Below are 22,568 nucleotides of genomic sequence, written 5' to 3'. Positions count from 1 at the left end.
ACACGGGCGCACCTGCGGGCACATCCCAGGGCTGTTCTGAGTCCACCTAGATTCCTGGTGCTGCACAGACACACTACCGCTGCTCAGCCGCCGTCTTCATGCAGGGCAGCTCCTCAAGGGTAAGCCACGCGGCCAAATTTACTCCCCTGAGAGCCAGCGGCAACCTGACATTTACAGCTCGTCCCCGTGTCTCTGGTCTTGGATGATAAAACTTAGTTTTCAAAAGTAACTCACTGCATTTGAAATTCTGAATCTGATTACAAACTCTATGACGTATGCAGGGATTTCTTCATCTTAGTGTTACTGAAGGATTCACTCCCAGGAGAAAATAAAACGATACACATTTGCTTTTAGGAACGTACTTTTCATTCTCCAAGACAGCTATATAAAATGAATAATCCATGATAAAATATTTGTCTTGCTTAAAGATTTCTTCATAATCTACAGTTAGGCTAAGTAGGACCAAATCATGACAATTAATAAGAGCAAAGGTTAACCGGCTCAAGAGAAGTATTTCCAGAGGTTTACAAATCAGTATTATCTGGAGACAAGAAAGTGGGAACATCAGTTTCACTGAAACAGTTAACACGCAACAGGGAGGGAAATAAGCCGACCAGAACTCTGCTTGATAGACAATGTGAATGGAGCTGTACGTAAGGGTGGCAATACTAGCAATGGGAAAAATACTTTCTTCCCAAATTTTACTTCTTGTCTTTCAAGTCCTTACACTTGACGATGTCTGTGCTTCAGGTTTGCTAACGGGATGAAATACATTAACATTCAGACTGATGGGCTGTGACCGACAAAGGTATTATTCTCGGGTATGTGCCCAGGGCTGGAATTGCTGGGCCATGTGGTGGTTCTGGTTTTGGGTTTTTGAGAAACCTCCATATTTATTCTTTTCCACAGTGGCTGCACCAATCTGCGTTCCCACCAACAGTGTACCAGGGTTCCCTTTTCTCCACATCCTTGCCAAAATTTGTTATTTGTGTTCTTTTTGATGATGGCCATTCCGACAGGTGTGAGACGGTGTCTCACTGTGACTTTGATTTGCATTCCCCTGGTATTAGTGATGCTGAGCAGCTTTTCATGCTCCTGTTGGCCATCGCATTTCCTCTTCTCAAAGAATGTTCGGTTCTTCTGCCCGTATCTTAAATGTGTTGTTTGTTTGCTTTTTAACTGAAGTACAGTTGATTTAAAATGTTGTGTTAGCTTCTGGTGCACAGCATGGATGGACCTGGAGGGCATTATGCTGAGTGAAGTAAGTCAGCCAGAGCAAGACAAATACTGTAAGAGATCACTGACATGTGGAATCTAAAAAGTACCACAGACAAGCGAATATAACAGAAAAGAAACAGACGCACAGATGTAGAGAAGGAATTAGTGGTTACCAGCGAGGATGGGGAGAGGGAGGAGCAAAATGGAGGTGGAGGATTAAGAGGTACAAACTATCAGGTGTAAGATAAGCTACAAGGATGTGCAACACGGGGAAGAGAGGCAATAGCTTATAGTAACTACAAATGGAGTCTAACCTTTAAAAACTTGTGAATCATTACATCATACAGCTGTAACGTATAATATTGTACACCAACTATACTTCAATTTAAAAACTATGGCATTGTAAAATAAATAAATTTTTTAAAATTATGATTATTTTCAAATAGTTCTTCATCAAAGCTATAATATTATTAGTAAAAAGATGAAAACCAGTATTTTAAATTTCTCCCATGTATAAGCCAAAAAGGTTCACATGTATATAGATATAGGTGCGTGTACGTGTGTGTATACATACATACGTACGTATATATATTATTTTTATATTTTTACACAGGGTCTGTTCTGCACAGACACTTCATCTGCATTTTAAAGCAGAACTTCTCTGGCCCGCTCATTAAGGCAGGAACCAGCGTGTGGCCTGGACGCGCTGTGCACCTCTGAGTGCGCCCCAGGGCGCCGTACCTCTGAGTGAACTCTCTGCACGTGCGACTGGAGGTTCCCCTTCTGAGAAAAGGCAGCGGGGCAGAAGGCGCAGGCGTGGGGCTTCTCACCCGTGTGCTTAATCATGTGGGTCTGCAGCGCCCCCTTCTGGTTAAAAGCTTTACCACACTCACTGCATTTAAACGGCCTTTCACCTAGAGGAAGAAAAACGGTCCAAATGTAACCCCGTGTTGTGTGGGCATCTGATGGAGTAAGAGAGAAATACGTATATACGTTACCCAGACTCAAGACCCTCCCCGGCAGCACACCTCCCGGACTGCACCCCGGGGCCAACTCAAAACCTCAGGACTAGCACCACGGGCACAGCAGCAAACACAGAAAGGTCGGATTAAATCCCAGGTCAGCAGGCTGAGGCCCATCCCTCCCCCAGGCCCCGTCCTAAATCCTCGTACCTGTGTGTATCCTGATGTGCCGAGTGAGCTGACTCGGCTTCTGGAACGTCTTCCCGCAGTGGGGGCAGGAGTACGTGAACCCGCTCCTGTCGATGTTCCGATTGTAGGGCCTCGTGCCGGACACCCTGGTAGACGCAGAGTGGGGCACTCAGAAAGCCTCCCCCTCCCATACAGGATCCCTTCCCAGCTAAGTCCTACCCCAACATCCAGCCGACTGGTCGTGAGCACTTTAATGAGAAATTAACCACATACAAGTGCAAGTGTCCAGCACACACACACACGTGTATCCAGTATCATAAACCCATTCTTGGCGGGGGAAAGGTCGGAACGTCTCTCCAGACAGCGCTTTACCTGTGATGGCCAAATGCAAAGACCGGGCAGGTATAGTTTCCACACAGACTCAAGCCCATGCTCCCTCTTCCAGTCTCCCAGGTGCTGAGGATTCCAAGTCCCGCCTCCAACAAGTCTGATCCCTCCGGGGAGCACCAGCCCCAGACACCTAACATCTGAAAGGCCGATCGGCGCTCAAATCTACCAAGTGACAAACGTAACTCTCGCCTGACTCTCGGCCTGCTCCTCTTATGACAGGAAACTCCCAGTTGGGCAACCTCAACCTTTGATGTCACCCTGGGTTCTTCCCTCTCCCTCACTCCTGACATCAAGCCCACCTCCAAAAGCTGCTGGTCTCACCCCAGACAGCCCCCAGGATGCTCCTGTCTCTAAACTCTGCAGCCACCACGTCTTACAACAGCATCCTCCCGTTGCCCTGACCACCGGGCCACCACCCAGCAGCCACGCCATACCACGAAGGCTGGGCAGGCCCTGCCTGTGTAAAACCCTCCAGCTCCCCCACTGCGCCTGAGATAAAATCCTCATTCCCGGGATGGCCTCAGGTACCCTCAGCCCCTGGGCCTGCCACCCTCACACTCAGCCCCAGCAGGCTCCCCTCTGTCGCAGGCTCCTCTCTGGTCAAGCGCAGAATGCCCATAGCTACTGAGATGGCGGCGACTGCTCTCCCTCACCTGGAAGCCCCAGCCACCCAGGCCTGTAGGACCCTCCTCCCCTAGGCCCACTGGCAGTGCTCCTGCTGGGAAAAGCTACACAAACAGGCCTCTCACCACACGGCCCCACCCCGGAGTATTGCCCCAGGGAGTCCAGTCCCACATCCCTCCCTACCCACCACTCTCTGAGGCTGCGCACTGACCCTCCCTCCACTCCGTCACTGTGTCTGCCTGGATAAAATGACAGCTCCCTGAGTCAGATGGCCTGCTGGCTCCCAAAGACTCAGAGCCAGTGTGGTCTAGTGCATGGTGGCCCCTAAAATATCCCCAATCATCTCTCCAAAACCTTCAGTGACACAAAGTGCCTGTGATAAAACTTCATCAAAATAAAAACCTGGTGTGACAGAGCACACGCATTGCATTGGAGGGGTTTAAAAATTACTGACATCACGAAGTATTTGGCGGGAACCACAGTGGTCACCAACAAGTGAAGCAGGTGGGAGAGAGGAGAGAATGCGGACCACTGGGGGTCATCACATTTCTAAAACACAATGCCTAAAATGGTAAATAAATACCACAAAGTGTTCCAGCATTTTATAAACTTTGTTACTTGGTGATGGTGGTTGTTAAAAAGTATAGATATTTCCTAAATACTGAAATTTGGAATGGTGGCAAGTTAAATTGATATTACAGTGAAAACGTTAATTAATGCTGGCTTTTACAGTTTGCTGTAGAGATTAGTTCAATGAGTGTGACTACTGATTGTCACCATCTGCTAACTTGAGCACAAAGGGCCAGAAGAACTTTGTATTTCATTTTATTAAGAAAAGGAAATATCAGAAAAACTATACAATCAGGACTAGGTCAACTACAAAATTTTGAGAAACGTGTTAAGGTTTACTAGGAATAAATCCATATGTTTTAAATACAGGCAGGGTTGCTAATATCACGAGCTCTAAAACGAGACTCCTGGGGTTTAAATCCCTAACACTTGACCTAAGAGCTGTAAAACCTTGTGAAAGTCACTTGACTTCTGGAATCTAGGTTTTCTCACCTGCAAAATGGGGACAGAAAAGTATCCAGGCCTGAACGGCTGTTTGTAATGATTAAATGAAGTTGTGTTTACATATTTATATACACACTAAGTACAGTGTCAGGCACATGTAAGTTCTAAACAGGCAGTATAAATAAACCAGGTCAATAAAAAGGGTGCTAATCTGGCCCTGTACACCTCATTACCTGCCCATAAAAATGTACTGCCAATTCCTAGCTCTACAGCTTTTAACATTATCAAAGAGCTAAACATTCTTACCCATGCAGCCTGACACCTATTTTTAATTTTCAATCTTACCTTTCCTACTGTAGACATGACACGTGATAACCAGATTGTAACAGACACCCTGACACCACACCTGATCAGTTGCTGTGTGCTCGTTTCTAAAGTAGCCAAGATTTTTAACCAATCACAGCAAAGTATGCAGATTTTTACCATACCACATAATTGTGTAGCCCAAGCACAGGCTCATACCTGATCTTATAGTGGGTCTTCATGTGCTCCTTCAGCTGTGAGGACGTCTCGAAGTCCTTCCCGCAGGCCTTGCAGGTGCGTGCGCGGCGCCCAGCCAGCTCCTGGCGGTGCTCCTCCATGTGCACGGCCAGCTGGCTCTGCAGCGCGAACTCGTCCCCACACTCGGCGCAGATGAGGTTCTGCGGACGGAGAGCGCCTGTGAGCGGAGCAAGCACTCCAGAGCACGGCTTCCCAAAAACACTCGTGCTGTCAACAGCTGGGCATGAACTACACTTTCCTTTGGAACAAACACTCACATATTTTTGCCTCTCAAAAAATATATCATTCTATCCTAATAGGAATAAATAAAAGTCATTTCTTTCCTGATAGAAACACAGGGAAAAGGATGAGAAAACAATACAATTTTTAAGCAAAGTGAACTGTTTCAAACTGGCTGTTGGGTCAATGGCATTTTGTCCATCTACTCTGTGAAAACGTCAAAGAGAAGCAGAGTGACTTCAACACAAAAGAATCAGGACAGAATTCAAATTAAGATAATAGTTTAATGGACTACCTTTAACGAAAATGACAGCTGGTAGATTTTTGAATGAAAACGCCTATCAGTCAATTACAGAAAAATCTGGGACTCTGCCCAGAAGTGGCTTGCTGAGCACCTGAAATAGGTACAGACTGAACAGAGCTGTGGAATAAGTGTAAAACACACACAAGATTTCAAAGACTTCATGAAATTATATTATGAATTAATTATATTAGCAATTATAGTATTTTGGATTTATTTTCATAAGTAAAATATATTAAAACAAATTTTATTTCACATTTTCTTTTAACTTTTTAAAATACAGCCACTATAAATTTTAAGCCACTCCTATTTTAATTACGATAACACTGGCCCAGACGTGCTGGGGTGGGGTCCTAGTTCACACAAAGGCTGCCAGTCACCATCTGTGTGCATTCAGGTGAGCTGACCACTCCAAGCCCGTGAAATGGTGATGCCAGCAGTACCTGCCGCACAGGGCTGTCATAAAGTTAAATAAAAGGATGCATGTAAGAGGCGGACAAGTGCACAGCACACAGGACGTACTCAGAATGGCTTGGGTCAGTAAGGACTGCCGACTTAGTACAAAGTTCAGTTAGTTTACTCACTCGAAGTCCCATAATACAATTACTTACTTAAATGATCCTCAAAATGAACTATCCAGACATGGAAAAGAATGAGTGTAACCTGTCAGTGAGCATCACTGTTATTTCCAAACAACAAAACATGTAGCTATTTCTTCCCAGCAGACTTCTCCTGATCACTGTGATCAGCCGCATGGAGGTATAAAACCCGCATTAAGGTGAGGCTGTTCGCTGCTGCTACTCAGAGCATCCTCTGCAGAAAAGACGAGGATGGATGGGCACTCTGAGCAACCCAATAATGACTTCAACTTAACCAACTCTGAATAAGTATTATTATATAATAATTTAAGGGATCAGTGAACTACTAGACTCTGAGTAACTCACTGACAACAAAGAAAATTCTTTCTAGGAAACTGTCAAAAATAAAGAAGTATCTAAACAGAAAGAAAAACAGAAAGAAAACACAATTTGCTGCATCCATCTTAGCTGGATTCTTACAGGTGACTTTTAAATGGGACTAAAGATAAGGAATTATTCCTGCAGCTATTACTAATATATCATATTCAAACCAATTAACTGAGAAATAAAAGCACACACAAGAGGCAAAGGTAGCTAAAATGTACTACTAACACGTACGGAAAAGACTGATGACTGTCCCAGAACCTGCTCTTCTCTGCTGCAAGCACAGACCTCTTGGCTAGGCATATGACTAAAACTCGGTTTCCCCACCTTCCTAAGCACTGATGGCCCGGTGATGACGCGGTTCTCCCACTGGGGCACCAGCAGCACAAACACTCAGCCATGGGTCATGCTTCATGGAGCAGGTGCGCCCCCTCTTCCTCCGTCTTCTCACTGTAAACCATGTGTACAGGTGACACTTGGGGAGAACAGAGCAAGGGGGATGTTGGGCAGTCTCAAATGCACCCCAGGTCTGCACTGCAGACATCAGAATGCCAGGTGACAGAGGAAAACTCTGAACTTCTACCCTAATACAACCACTGTGTTAAAAAGAACACCTAATTTTTTACATATTGCCAATACATCTTCACATAGCAAAGCCTTTTTTGCCATTCAGTTACTGTGAACTCACTAGTCCTGAATTCCTGTTCGGCAGGGGTCGCTGAGGTCAGGTTACTGAGTATCACTGCCCACTCTCAGGGCCCCTCTCCTGGCAGCCCAACGACAAAGGAGAAGCTTTCCCCCAGCTCCAGGGCACAGCTGTAGAAGCCTCTGTCCTGACTATTCCACCCTTTTCTTCTCCTATGATTATTTACTGATCTAAGAGAGAACCTGTTACATTTGAAGAGAGGAAACAGAAGACAGGTTGGTAGTAATAGAAATGTAAAGTCAACTGGTTTCAGAAACTAGGCATTTCTCAGAGGCCTTTTGAAAAAAAAAATGGAGAGTCAGAAACTATGAACTGTTTACGTTCCTACAACCTCAACAGCAACAGACTAAGACAGCTGGTGTTTTGCTCTGAAACAAAGGGTGCAGAGGAGACCAGCCTGCACAAGCTCCCACCCAGCTGCCCGCACAGGACGCGCTCCCGCTGCAGCAGCTTACGTCAGAACGATGCTAAACAGCAATGGTGAAAACCTGACATAAGCAAGTGAGCACACAGCGGGCAGTGACCAGAGGTGGAAGAACCGTGAACGCCATCCTGTGGAACAGCCTAGAAAAGAATCCGGACAAAGTGTGTGGAAGAGAAAATACAATGAAGGGAAGATTTTGAAAATAATGCATAAAAAGCTAAGAGCATCTGGAAATGACAAATTACTGTTGTTCCTCTCTCCAGCTATGGAGGAGGCGAGAGACACTTAAAGAGCGTATCTGAAGAAACGTCAGGATGGAGCACAGTACGCCTCGCTGTCCCGGTGGCCGGCGCAGGGGGCGTGGGATCAGAGGAAGGGCAGCAGCTCCGGCTCCCGCTGTCACCCGAGAGCGGGCCGACAAGAATTCCAGTACAGGTGGACTGCCACCCCACCTCCACCAGCCCTGAAATCCCACTGGAGGATTCTCTCATACACACACACACACACACACACACGCACACGCAAACGCACTCGCAAACGTGTTTCACCCCTTCGCTCATCTGCCTAGATCACGTTTTGTCATTTCAACTCTCTTGCCAACACCCTGACTCCTTTGTTACTCCATCACATGTGCTTCATAAATCCCAACCTTGATGCAAACACCCACCTGCACTCGCACCCGGGCTCATGGGCACTGTGAGGAAGCCACACAGTCCCACCCCTACCCAATCACGCCCAGAAGGATTCACAGCAATGATGTGTGTGTCCCTGAGATACAATCTGCGGACACTGTCCATGTACTAGTTCCTGCTCAGGCTCTGCTCCCATGGCCCCAAAACCAGCTTCCCATCCCCATCCCCCAGCACCTCGTTTCTCTGTGCAGACAAGGCAATGTCCCCATCTCAGAGAACCATGAGGCTACCCAGCCAAAGCCCCAGCCTGAGAGGGGGTAGTAGGGTGTGACAACCTCATGGGGGCCAGGGGACAGCGGACACTCTCCAAGGAACCTCAACAACTGTGCAACATCACACGGACAACTAGCTCCATACAGCTCAGTTTCAGGAACATCACAACTTTGTGAAGCTGGGGTCGGTAGTTGCTGTGGTTAAAAAGCAGGGAGTGAGCGAAAATCAATGTGAAACAGGAAATGCCGGGGTTTAAAAAGCTAGGCAGCACCCAATTTATATATGGTAATTTTTCAAATGACCACTAAGTTATTTAAGACAATACTTACTAAACTGCTTAGATTTAGTTACTCAATAAAAAGAACTCAGTTTCTGGCCTCAGTGATAACTTACTGAGACAGAGTCTAAGGAGGCTGTGGCCGGAGGAGGGAGCCTGCTCTGACACCTCGGGAGCGGCCTCACCCCGGGCCTCCACCTCCACCTGCACACCTGCCTCCTTAGGAGCCTGCCTCAGCTGCTGCTTCTAAGGCCAAAGGGAGAGCATCTCCTCAGCTCTCATAAGTCACTCCTTGCCCCTCCCAACAGGGCGCCTGAAGACGGACTGTTAGAGAGATGTTAAATTCTTGAGTGATCATTGTTTTGTGATAGGAAAAGTGTCTTTGTTTTTAGGGGATATAACTGAAGTAATTAGAGGTGAAGTAATAACATGATGTCTGCAACTATTTTAAAACTGTTCAAAAGTGGTGGTGGTGGGAGGGGAGAGATATGGTTACTTTAAAGCCCCCATGTGCTAGATGAAAACAAAATAAAACAACCTCATCACCCCGCGAGGAGTGAACCTGTGCTCTCTGGAGTATCTGTGCCCTGCACAGTGTGGACCTGCCCCAGAAGACACAGTGGGATTTTTCTAAAACAGTAATTTGGCACTTGGAACGTGGTTCTAAGCAAATCACAGGAACCAGAACCTGTGGATGAACAGAGGGCTCAAGGCAGCTCTGTGCACAAGCGCAGAGCCGCCAAGACAGAGCCCTGCTGTGACACAGGCGTACACACGCACACATGCAACACGCGGCTATTTACGACACCCAGGACACAGCCTACTGAAAACACAAGTGCGAATAACGCAGGCGCGCTGGTGGGGGGCAGAGGCCTGTCTGTGCACCGGTGCCCATGAGGGAGGAGAACCCAAAGTCAGAGGTGGATGGAGACTTAACTCCTCACTCTCCAAACCTTCTCTACTGTTTGATTCTTTCTATGTGCATGCAGAACTTGTTTCACGACACTTTAATATACCATATTAAACACTTTCTGCTTTTTAAAAAGAAGGCAACGGTCACTTCTGGACATCGCTACACTGAGTGAGACAGGCAGGCCTACAGTCTTGAAAAGGCACTGAGCAGCACACGCTTTCTAGAACACAACGTGGTGTTCCATAAAGTGCTTGGAAAAGTCTTGTTAGTTCAGTAAATCCACCTGGAGGACTATCTTAATGAAACAATTAAAGATACACACAGAGATGTATTATTCATAATACTGAAAAGTATAAACAACTTAAATGGCAAATGGCAAAGGAAATGATTAAATCCATGATGCTATGTCCAGACTGACGACTTTAGTAATTAAAACAGGAACATGGGGAAAACACTCATGGTAAGCGAAAGGCGGAAAGATGTACTTACAACATACTAAAGGAAAAGAGCAGGTTACGAAATAGCACATAACTATATTTGCATTAAAAAACTACTCTTAAATTTATGAGAATATACTTTCTTTTCCTTATGGAAAGCATGTATAGCCAAAAAAAAGGCTAAAAAACTACACAGTTGACCCTTGAATAAAAGGAGATTTGGGGGCACGAACCCCTGCACAGCAGCCCCACTGCGTCACAGTTCCGCACCCTCAGACGCAACCGACTTCAGGCCGTGTAGCACTGCAGCCCGCATTTACTGAAAAAACTGCGTCAAAGTGGACCTGCACAATTCAGATCCATGATGTTCAAGGGTACACTGCGTACACATTCTTTCCAACTAGTGTGATTATTGGTTCTTTTATGGTACTTTTGTTAATCTTTAGTTTCTAACTTTTTCCAAAATAAACATGTATTACTTATATAATAAAACTCTAAAAGATAAACATAAATTATTTTATACTTAAAAATCCAAGACATATATAAAAAGAGAACACAAACCTATATGCAAAGTATAAACTCAATTGTGAAGATGCAAGTTTTATATACGCAATTTAAATACTACATGTTTTTCTGCCTCAGAGGGAAAATATACCAAACAGTTACCTGTAATTATCTCTGGATGGTCGAATTAGAGGTGACTCTTTTATGTCTCCTTTCTACGTTTTCATTTTCCTAATTTTCTACAATAACAATGTGGGGGTAATATTTTAAAGCAACAGTCATTTACACGTCAGAATGGGCTGACCTGCTCCAGCAACAGGCAGGCCTTACTCCTCAGCAGTGAGCCCTGCCATCCTTAACCCTGCCCCAAGACTATGCCTGTGGCCTTTTCAGGACTGTTCACTTTGGTGCATCAATTGCTTTAGGTCATCATGAATTCATTTTCTTCTCCCAAATTCCCACATGTCAGCAGATCCAGGAGCCAAGCAAGGAAATTCTACCATCTTTAGAGGCAGAAAATTCACTTCTGGCCACTCCGAATCCTCCAAGAGTTTATTAATATACACACACACACACACATATGTATATACGTATATATGTGTGTGTGTGTATATACACACATATATAAATGAATCACTATTCTGTACACTGGAAATTAACACAACATTGTAAACCAACTGTACTTCAGTTTTTAAAAAAAGTTAATTTCTGTTGAAAAGAAAAAAGGCAGGGGTTGAGGGGAACCTCTATCAGCCAATGCGGACATACTATGATCCCCCAAATATACTGCACATTAAAACGTCTCTGCCCTGAGGTGCTAACATGGCCAGAAAATAAAATGCTTTACTAGTGACCTGGAGACCAGCTAAGACAAATTTAATGATAAATGACTCCTTGAAACCTACATGAAAGGCTTTTTAAAACTAGTTTATACCTAAAATCCCCCTAAGGATTAGATGCATTTTAAAAATCAGTTAACAAAGTATAGGCCAAAATAATTACCTCTTCCTTCTCATGCAGCATAACATGCGCTTTGAGACTAGCCACTCTGGAGAATTTCTTGTTACACACGGGACAGGTAGGGTCCTCCCCATTGTGGGTACATTTGTGAAGTGTCAAGTTGAACTCAACATTAAAGGTTTGGGGGCACTGGTCACATCGATGTGGCTAAGTGGAGAGAAAAGTCAAGAAGCCACTGAAACACAATCAATGTCATTCAAATATTAACAAGTACCACAATCCACAGACAAGCCTCCTAAGGGGCTTCTCAAGTCCTTCTGGATCTGAAGTCATTAAATCCAAAACGGACGTAGGGAAGCTCCTTACAGAATTTCTCAAAGAAGTTACAAGGACAACACCACGTCTATGTAGAAAATGCTTCTAACAAGAAATGCTGCATAGAAATGCACCAGAATGTAGCCTCTATGAAAATAAAAGTGAGAAACTTCGACTCACTGAGTGGGATTTTTCCCTTCTTTTATGACAACTCCACTGCTATAAACAAAATCACTTCAGATAAAATAACCATAAAAAATTTTGCTAGATTTTAACAGAGTTGTTTATCCCCATCTTAAATTCCCCCAAATGGCAGGTAATCTGCCACTTACTTGTAGAAAGATAAAGTAATCACTGGTTTTTCTCTTGGAAATACCAAGATCCTAGTGGGTCCATGTTTTCAGATTTCCAGATCTGGGAGAGTACTGCCAGTGTGCGCCGGTGCTACTGCTGCACCGCTATGTTACAGCAGCATCATCCACGCTGAAAACACAGCTGGAGCGGGCCACACCTGGTCCCCCAGGAGACAGACCCCTGGTGTTCTCCTGGCCTCAGGTTCTCCTAGTCTAGAGAAACGCTGGCAAGCCCTGCGCTCACTGCAGCTGTAACCACCGCCTTCCACCCATCAGGCAGATCATTCCATCAGGACAGGAACGTTCCGACACCTCCTCCAAGAGGCACTGGAGAAAAGGGTTCAAATCTCTGTTTAACTTAGAGTTGCTCCTGCTGAAATGAGATCTGAAATATCTCAAATACCTTCTTAAAATGCAAGACCACTTCAGAGGAACACTCCCTGCCGGAGAAAAACCATCGAGATATGGGAAATCAAAACTACTGAAGAAAGTCGTATTTTAAGATCGCTCCTTTGTCTACTCATAAATGACTTCAGATTCAGCAGATAAGCTCTCACTTCCTCTCATTAGCTAACGACGGCTAGAAATACAACTACAGCTAAAAACAAAACAAAATGTGAATTTATATAGTATGGAATGTTTCACAACTTAGGGATAAGGCAAGTGTTTATTCACATGTTGATTTTTACAATTCCTCCAGTTTCAACGCTCACATTTCTGACACCTCTTTTTAAAATACATACCTTGTCATTTCGCTCGTGATCCCTCATGTGGCGTTGAAACTGGGACTCTTTTGGAAAAGATAGCAGACAGATTTCACATTTATGGAAGTTTGGAACTTGAAAGGCATAATTAGTGTTCTCCGCATTCAATGTTAAAACTCCATCTATAAAATTGCATAAGTATAAACAATAAATAGCAGTTGTTATTCCCATCACATAAATAAAACTAAATTATGATTATTGTTTAAAAACCAGGTTATGTCAGAGAACTATGAGATTATAGATGAAATTAATGATACCTTAAATTTTTTAAATGGATGTGTTTTTAAGTTAGAAATTAGGAATGCTGACATAACTGAGACACGGCACAACAGAATTCTAAATACCTGCGAACCTGAAACTAAACTCCTGAGGCTTGCCACTCTCTCAAAGATATACAAAAGCCATGCTTCTGAATCTTGCCTTTGCTTAATACTATTTCTAAGTCACAGCCAATCACAGAGGCATTTCACCCCTAAGTCACTCTGAGAGCTCAATAATCCAGTTTCTTAAATCACTCAGTCAACAAAACTCTAGAATAAACATAAAAGCTAATTCACTAACTCAATCTACCTCTGAAAACTGCTGCAAAGCAAGGCTGAGTTAAAAAAGCAAACACTTTTGTTCTCTCATATAGTCACGGTTCTAGAAGACAGAGGGTTGCCATGCTCTGGACAATCCTCAGGTTTCACAATGAGCTCTCTATAAACCCATTTAGGTAAAGGGCTATAAACTTAAAACTATTTCAAATAAGAATAAATGTGCAATAATCACAAAAACTTATCAAGAATGTCATAAAATAAAGCTGTCCTAAACCTCTTCAATTCTTGAAAATAAATAAATATACCCCAAGTCTTATAATTTGGGCACAAATATATAGAACATATTAACCACAAAGACTAGAAATATGTCACACACGACTCTCTGCATCCAATTTGACCCCAAAACGTTAAAATTTAGAAATCTGGAAGAAGGGTAAGGGGGCTAATTTTAAGACCCAATTAGGCTCAGGAAAGTCTCTTTCTCAAGCATTCCTGGGAAACACAGCATTGCACATCTTCTCTAGACCTTCAAGCCCCTCTGCTGAGAAAATAGCCCGCAGCTCCCACGTTGGCCAACAGTCCTGCTGGCCTCGAAAGTAAGAACTGTGAGAGCCCAGGACAAGGTGGGCTGGAACTCACGCCGGACGCAGAGCAGAGGGACAGGCAATGCGGGCAGCTGCTTCAGGGGCCCCTCTGGCAGACCCTGGAGGAAAGCAAGCTCCAGGTTCGAGAAATGCCAGTGTAGTTCAAAAGACTGCACTTCATCCATGAGCAAAACAGGTCTACTAACGGAAAGGTATAATTTTTGTTCTATTTATCCTGAACTCTATCCACATTCTGTTCAAAGACCATACATTCAGAATCTCCACACTAAACTAACAAGAAAATGTTTTCTGACTCCCCGGGCCCAAGTAAAATGACTGATGGGGCCACATTAGTTAATACACTAACTACTCCCTCTGGAAAAGTCTGTGCTTTGGGAAGAACCGTTTTAGAGGTTAGGAAGGGGCAAGCAAAGAATCTGCTGAAAAGTGTGTTTTGAGAACTCAGCAGCAAGTGTTTTAACCTAAAGGCTGAACACAGTAATGAAAGAGCCCCTCGACTTAATTTCTAAAAATGCAAACCACTCTAACTCCTCACCCTTCCTGCTACCCAGAACTTGGATTCACTATCAAAATTACATGAAAGCTGATTTATGAAGATCAGAAATGGGGCAGCTTTGCTCTCCTTGAGAAAAATTTGAAGACTAGTTTCAACTTTCACATTTAAAAATTTTGAACCATGATTAACGTATTACCTACTCAAAAAGAATAAAATTAAAAAGGAAATAAAACTGACTTGTGGGGAAAAGTGAGTCACATAGTCCACAGCCCTGCTGCACAGCCACTGAAGCCAGACCCCAGGAAGCCGCCTGCCTGGGCAGAACCACATGAGCAGCCAGTGGCAGAACCGGGAGCAACGTTCAGCTCTGGCTTCGAGGCTCTAATGAGGCACGCGTCCACGCCTCCTAAGGTCAGGGTTTGAGATGAGAGCCAGTCTCTACCGCGCCTGGGGCAAAACAGCAGATGAACCTGGATCTGATCAGCAGCATCCTACACCAATTGCATGCTTAAGCCTGTTTACGCTCTTACACTGCCAAGTATACTCAACTGAGAGCCCCTAGCTGTCAAAAAGCACGAGTGGTTTCAGTGAGACAAAACCCTGGTCCTGGCGCCACAACAAATGACATGAAATACATCTGCAGCAGAGTTACAGATAAACCCTTGGTCCTTCACGGGGTCAGGCACTCAGGTCCTCACGGCCAGTGCTTCCCAGGAACAAGGTCACCTTCCCCGGGACGTGCTCTCAGCACCCTTCCTGGCAGGACTGTCCCATGTGACCGCCTTTTCATGCCTCGGGTTACTACATCTTCTCTCATTATTTTTAAAAGGTGTATCAACCCTCTTTCAAGTATTTGCTTTTACTACCTGCAAATTTTTTATTTCTAAAGAAAGGCTTCAAACTCAGGTAGATGTACATTCAGACTCAACACATACATTGCCTAAATTTAACAAAACTACAGTAAGTTCAAATTATAACCAAATAAGACCTCCATTTCTATAGCCTCACCTCCCAGTGAAACACAGAATTCTTGGCTCAAGTTCTGAATGTAGCAGAGCTTTTCTGAGAAGGACCCAGCAGTATGCTGCTGAGTATAATGCTTCCTTTGACAATGCAAAAAAACTAATTTTCTACACATACACACTAGAATCATTTCTTGATTTGTTGGCTGTCAGGATTCTGTTTTTCATTGCCACAAACACACAGTTCACGGCAGCAGTGCCAGGGCAACAAGCAGGCTGGAGGGTCGCGGGAAAGCACCACAGTCCACCCTGAGACTCAGTCCCAATTCCCAACAAATGCGGACGTGCAGCACCTGTGCTTTTAATGTATGGACCTTCATGGGGTAGATTAAAATATGGGTCACAGCTCACAGGCCAGAGACAGTGAGGTAGGACTGGGAGTCACAAGCTAGGCCTCAGCCATCCACTGAGCGAGGGTCTCTGCAAACTGGATGAACACTCAGCTCAGCTACCCTCAGAGCCAAGGGTGTAGAGTTCCTGAATTCATCCAAGAAAATCTAAAATGGCCTGAACTAGTACTTGAGCAAGAAAGGACTTGTTTATTCATTTGGCTCAAGGTCTGTGTGTCTCAGCTCTCTGGCAATGAAGTATTACAAATATCCCTTCAACAGAAACTTAGCAGGAGGCCAACTAAAGGTCCCAGCTGGGGAGAGAAGGTTTGCACCACTCTGCTGGAAAAACAGGCGGAAGCCATACAAGATCCCTAAATGCAGTCTCCATCAAGGCCACATTACTGCCTATAGAGAGTAAACTAAAAGAACGATGATTAAAAAAAAAAAAAAAAATCCTCTCTCACTCATCTTTATATTCCCAGGATAGTGCCAGGCACAAAGCCACTGGTCAGTAAACACTGCCTCCATCAGTGTACAGATGAGGCTTACTTCCTGACTCTTGTGCTGAAGCTAATTATTACTTTAAGAAATGTTTTGCCTGCTCTTAATCGTTTCTTGGAGTTTCAGTTTTGACACCATTTTCTCTGGGAAACCTAGACTTCAAGTGCCCCTCTTCTGCTGCCATACAGTGTTCCTGCCATCACACGACACACACTGTCCTGAAGACCCAAGGCAGAGATCTCGTCTGCTGTTTTAACTCTGCATCCCTAGCCCTCAGCACAGTACCCACCTATGACAAGCGCTTTAAAATACTTGTGAGTAGTGAATCAACCCACACGAAGGGCTTTACATTTATCAAGGAAGAACAATGCAACGCACACTTTGGACTCAAATGTAGATTCAAATCCACTCTGCCACATACTAGCTGGGTGGACCTTCCAAACCACTTAACCTCTCTGAGCCTCATTTCCCCTATCTGCAAAAATCCCCCTACATTCCAGGCTTTTCTTAGGAATAAAATTCATCATGGATGACACAGAAAAAAAGCAAAGTAATTTCAGATTATGAAAAACATTAAGATTGTAAACTGACAGAGCAACAGTTCCCAAACCTTTTGGTCCGAGGACCCCTTTACATTATTCAGTATCACTGAGGACCCCAAAGACATTAAAACTTTATATAAGTTGTATCAACTGACAACTGCCCTATTAGAAATCAAAACTGAGCAATTTTTGAAACACTCACTGAAAAATAAATCTATTACATGTTAACATACAGATTTTCATGAAAAAAATATTCTCAAAAAAATAGTTTTCACTTTTACAAATCTTTTTAATGTCTGGTTTAACACAACCAGACAGGTGTATCCTCACGTCTGCTTCTACATCCTCTCTGTTGCAATATGTAGTTTTTCAGTGAAATGCATGAGGACAATGTAGCCTCACACAGGTTGGGGCCCTCACCACCACGCAGCCTGCTAAGGCGTCAGCAGTCTTACCCCAACTGCTGGTGTGTGACTAGTGCAAGTGTCAACGAAGTGGAAGAGCCCATTAGTATCACTATGAAAATATTTACCTTGCAGACCCCTGAAAACTGTCTCCAGGAACTCCCGGAGCCCACAAACCACACGTTGAGAACCACTGTGGTAGAGAATGACTGGTGTAAAGCAGGGAAAAGTCACTTTTAGAAAGGTTTGAGGAGGCTTCTCTCGGGAAGCTGAAGCACAGAGACCTACAGAGTGAGCAGGAGGACGTGAATTCTCAGAACAGGGAACAGCACAGGCGTCGCACCGACAAGGACCACAGAGGACGGAGCGTGCGAGCGAAGAAAGAGACGGGAAGGGCAGGCAAAGGCCAGACTGGAGATAAGAGCCTACAGCAGTGGGATTTTAAGTTAAAGGGATGAGAGATCCACTGAACAGTTTTAACCAGGGAGTGGCCATCTTATTTACATTTTAAAGAGATGCCTGGGGCTGCCAGGTGATGGATTTACAGAAGAACCAAACAAGCAGAGACCAGTCAGACAGATGATGGGTGGGCCAGCGGTGACACCAGAGATGGAAAGAGCAGGTAGAAGCTACAAAACTTAATTATGAAATGTCTTGGGAAATAAGAGAAATAATTGTTCTTAAGTCTAGGACCTGAAAAACCAGGTGAACAGTGATGCCATCTGGGCAGATGGGGAAGCCCGGCCTACTCCAATGCGAACTTCACACTCTTTCTCTATCTCAAGCCTTTTTCCAAGTAACTGAGGGGCACTGCACTACTTTATTTTTAGCACAAGTCATATTAATAAACACTGCACAAAGTAAGGCCAAGACAGGAAGAGAGACCTTTAAGACCTCTTTCCAGACACCACGAGCCACTCATCCAAGTTCTGGGCAGTTACTACCACCCACGAATCCGCACACCTGTGTTATCATGCAGCCGCCGCTTCTCCGCGTCCGCAGAGGCCCCACGAGTGTGGACGCCCGCGGGGATCCGCGTGCCCCGCAGTGAGCTACGTCACAGCATTTCCCCCGTTCCCGCCTCTTAACTGCACCCGCCAGTGCGGGGACGGCGGCGGCCCTCGTGAGGGGACGCGGGGACGCGGGGCCCCGGGCCGCCCTCTCCTCCCGCGCGCGTCCGCGGCTTCTGGACCGGCCTCCTCCCGCTGCGAGGGCGAATCCTCCCCGCGGCCACAGCACGGACGGCGGGCCCCTTCCCGGCACGGAGCCCCGCACGGCACCGCCCCGCCCGGCCCAGGGCTCGGGGCCCGCGGGCTCCGGTCCCGCCGCGGAGGCTCGGCCGGGCGGTGCGGGGCGCCCTCCCGGGAAGCGCCGGCCCGAGGCCGCCGTCAGCCCGCCTCACGGCCGCCCACCCCCGAGAGGCCCTGGGAGCCGGGCCCGCCATTCCCCGGGGACGGACTTCCCCGTCAGGAAGGCCTCCTGACGAGCGCCGGCTAGGAGGCGGCGGGCGGGCGGGGTAGCGGAGGGCGACGAGGGAGGAGGAGGAAGACGCGAGGAGGCCGGGAGGGGACGGGCGGGGGAGGGGAAGGGACGGGTGCGACGCGAAGGGAGGGCGGCGGCGCGCGCCTCGCCCCCGGCCCCGCCGCCCGCCCGCGCGGCCCAGGAAAGTAGGCCCAGCCCGGCGGAGGGGCCGGCCGCGCCGCGCCGGTATCATTCCGCCCGCGCCCTGCGGACGCCAGTCGGGCGGTGGCGGCAGCGGCGGCGGGCACGGCGGGGCGCCCTCCCGGGCCCAGCCTCCGGCCCCCGGCCCGGCCTCAGGCCCCCGGCCCCAGCCACGACCCGACCCCGGCCTGCTCCGCCGCCCCCGGCCCGACCCGCTCCCGGCGCCCCCCGCGCCGCATCCGGGGACTATATTCGCGCGGAGCGGCACAGCGCGGCCGGATGGGACGGGGCCGCTTACCGGTGTCGCCGCGCGCCTTGCTCTCCTTGGGCTTCGGGGGGCGGCCCCGCGGCATCGTCGGCGGCGGCGGCGGACCACCCCTCGGCCGCACACACACTCACACACATACACTCGGCGGAGCGCGCACGCGCGGGGACCGGCCGCGGGGGCGCGGCGCGCGCCCGGCCGAGCGGCGGAGGCGGGCGGAGCGGCCGGGGCAGGCGGCCGCTGAGCCCCGGCCGAGCGCCCGCGGGCCTCACGGGGGGAAAGCGCCCGAACGAGCGAACGGGAGAGCTCGAACCGCGCCAACTTCGGCGGGTTCCATGGCCCGGCGGGCCGCGTTAGGGGCGTTGGGCGCGGGCGCGCGGTGGGGGCGGGGAGCGGCGCCGTGCGCATGCGCGCTCCGCTGTTCGGGCCGCGTGCGGTCGGAGGGCGAGTGGGCCGGGGTCACCTGGCGGCGCGGGCCTTGGGCGTGGGGGCCACCTGGTGGCGCGGGGCTCCGACGGGGTTCACCTGGTGGCGCGGGCCTCCTGGGTTGTGGGGCAGCCGAAGTCACCCAACTGGTAAGGCCATCGGGAAAACAGGTAGGAAAGGTGCCCTTTTAACGGGCAGAAATGGTGAGAAGGAACTTTCCAGGTGGAGGTCGGGTAAAAAAAGCCATCCAATGGTTATGTGCCGGGTGTTCACGTATTTATATGTGCTCATCTAATTCCAGGAAAACACCATATTCCCGTGTCGGTTTATGAAGGCCTTGGAACAAACTGCGCAAACTGTAGTGGCAAAAGGTTGGGAGCCTAGGATTTATCCAAACATGGATCTTGGACCGAGGAAGATACACCCAGAAGTCAGGAATGTTCCTGTCATCGAATGTGATACATTAAAATTTACAGTTTCAAATGGGTTGATCTTTTATTGTTGTTGCCCACGCTAACCGCCACAGAATTCCAACAGGAAAATGACAGCAGTGTTAGGTCAGGTAAACCGAAAGAAAGTAGTCTAACGTAATCTTCGTAGCCTCAGAAAAATTAATTAAAGAGCAGTGAGTAATTACCACCAAGTACATGCAAGGTGCCATAAGGGAATGTAAAGCTTAACCAAAAAAATCTGTCCCCCCAGAAAACTTGGAACCATGGACAAGACACAAACTAGCCAAAATATGACAGGTTTTAAAAATCCACAGAGAACCCTCAGAAGGACAAGACTAATTAGAGAAACATCTAGGAAAGATCTTCTAACTGAAACTTAGTAAATGGTTGCATTCCAACCGAGATGCTGAGAAAGGACTTTCTAGATGGAGGCAACAGAGTAAAGAAGGAAAAAACTAAAATTATGAGTCATATCAGGTGCTTAACGTACATCCAATTCCTGGGGAGGAGGGAAGAAAAACTAGATAATCACATAAAAAGAACAAGATCAGGTTGTCCAGCCTCCAACGCCAGCCAGTAAATGGCAAAATGGGATTCAGCGATTACTAACATTTGCTGTTTTTTAACTTCTAAGAACATTTTAGTGCTTTACATAAAATGCTTCTAATTTTTACAACATTCCTGCAAGGTACTATTTTACAGAAGTTTGAGAGGGGTTAAGTAATTTGCTTAAGGCTACATAGCCTGTAAGTAAATCCAAGACCCAAAACAAATCTGCTTACTTGTTAATCCCATGCACCTAGTTGCATCAAAGCAGAAGTCTACGTAATTTTAGACAAAACACAGCTATCTCCATATGCATATTAGGGTTTAAAGGCTTATATGGATAAGGCTGAGAAAATAGATTGGAGGCAGAGCATAAGAATCTTCAGTCATTACAAATCTATTTGGATGGCGATGATGTGTTTTTGAATGTATACCTTATTTTGTTCTGAAAAGGACTTGAAGCAATTTCTATCGTGGTAAAACAAAGAGATGAGGAAATCAGGATGATGGGGAAAACAGAAAAAGTGAGGATGCACATAAACCAATAAAATCCTATGTAGGTATAAAAAGAATAATAAAAGTCCAGGTTTCTTAGCTCAAGCAAAGAAGCAGATATGATCAGTGACAAGACTGTCACTTATCCATAAAAGACAGCTGTCCCGATGACTCACCGTGTGCCATGTGGTTTCACAGGGTTCTTTTCTCACCATATGTGCACACATACACAAGGTACATAGCATCTTATCACCTGCAGAGGCAATTTTACTTCTTCCCTTCTGATTTGGATACTTTTTGTTTTCTTGCCTGATTGCTCTGGCTAGGACTTTCCAGTGTAATGCTGAACAGGACTGAGAGTGGGCACCCTCGTCTTGTTTCTGGTCGTACTGGGAAAGCTTTGAACATTTCACCACTGAATATGATGTTAATGATCATTCTGTCATACATGGCTTTATTATGTTGACGTGCCGTCTTTCTATACTCAATTTACTGAGAGTTTTTATCATGAAAGGATGTTGAATTACGTCAGATGCGTTTTCTGCATCTATTGAAACGATCATATAATTCCTGTCTTTCATCCTGTTAATATGGTGTATCACATTTATTGTCTTTTGTTGCTTTCCAGAGATCAATTCCACTTGATCACAGTGTACGATGCTTTTAGCGTGCTGTTGTGTTCAGTCTGCTAGTATCCTGTTTAAAATGTTCGCACCGGTGTTCATCCGGGATACCGGCCCGCAGGTTTCTTGTATTGTCCTCATTTGGCTCCAGCACCAGGGTAATTCTGGCCTCCTGAACTGAAGTTTGGGAGTGCTTCCACTCTTCAATTTTTTGAGTTTGAGGAGAACTGGTGTTAACTCTTCTGTAAATGTTGGGTAGAATTTACCAGTGAAACCATCTAGTCCTGGGTTTTTCTTCAGTGGGAGGTTTGGGATTATTGTTTCAATCTCCTTATTCTATTGGTTTATTCAGTGCTGTTTCTTCTTGATTCGGTCTTGGTAAGTTGCATGTAGGTGGGTCTCCTAGACTCATCCGAGATGTCTCAGAGGGTTCCACGGAGAGCTGCTCATTTCTCCCTTTTCATTTTTCAGATGATAACTCTATCAGACATAAAAACGAGGGGCATAAAACATGCTCCCCAGAACCACCACACAGAGCACAGCTAGAAAACAGGACCAACACCCTGGAAGCCCCTTATGCGAACGCTCCCCTGGAGACACTTGCCCTCCTGATACCGCAACAGTCATCACCTTGCCTTTATGGTTGTACAGTCTATTCAG

At 46.4% G+C, this 22,568-nt stretch overlaps 1 protein-coding gene and 1 long non-coding RNA gene across 10 annotated transcripts in view; one reads left to right on the top strand and one right to left on the bottom strand.

The window, feature by feature from the left end:
• The window catches only part of ZNF236 (zinc finger protein 236), an 82,832-nt gene extending 63,270 nt beyond the window's left edge, over nucleotides 1–19,562 (bottom strand). Inside the window, exons 1-6 of one of the 9 annotated variants that reach the window (XM_064480453.1) lie at nucleotides 19,400–19,562; nucleotides 12,978–13,120; nucleotides 11,609–11,773; nucleotides 4,920–5,098; nucleotides 2,391–2,515; nucleotides 1,960–2,132 (exon numbers count right to left, since the gene is read on the bottom strand). In XM_064480453.1, the coding sequence (XP_064336523.1) occupies nucleotides 1,960–2,132; nucleotides 2,391–2,515; nucleotides 4,920–5,098; nucleotides 11,609–11,773; nucleotides 12,978–13,120; nucleotides 19,400–19,454 (840 nt within the window). In that variant the 5' untranslated portion in view covers nucleotides 19,455–19,562. Of the gene's footprint in view, nucleotides 1–12; nucleotides 1,595–1,959; nucleotides 2,133–2,390; nucleotides 2,516–4,919; nucleotides 5,099–10,768; nucleotides 11,296–11,608; nucleotides 11,774–12,977; nucleotides 13,121–18,402; nucleotides 18,701–19,399 lie in introns of those variants that run through there. The other 8 variants (XM_064480451.1, XM_064480450.1, XM_064480449.1 and 5 more) reach the window with 8 other exon arrangements.
• A 19-nt stretch (nucleotides 19,563–19,581) lies between these two features.
• On the top strand, nucleotides 19,582–20,275 carry LOC116149754 (uncharacterized). Its single transcript, XR_004133348.2, has 2 exons — nucleotides 19,582–19,962; nucleotides 20,094–20,275. It is a non-coding gene; the product is annotated as an uncharacterized LOC116149754 (long non-coding RNA).
• The last annotated feature ends 2,293 nt before the right edge of the window (nucleotides 20,276–22,568 follow it).

This window comes from Camelus dromedarius, chromosome 28, assembly GCF_036321535.1.
Source record: "Camelus dromedarius isolate mCamDro1 chromosome 28, mCamDro1.pat, whole genome shotgun sequence".
Classification (NCBI taxonomy): domain Eukaryota; kingdom Metazoa; phylum Chordata; class Mammalia; order Artiodactyla; family Camelidae; genus Camelus; species Camelus dromedarius.
Note: the sequence above shows the minus strand (reverse complement) of the source record. Positions and strands in the feature narration are given on the sequence as shown.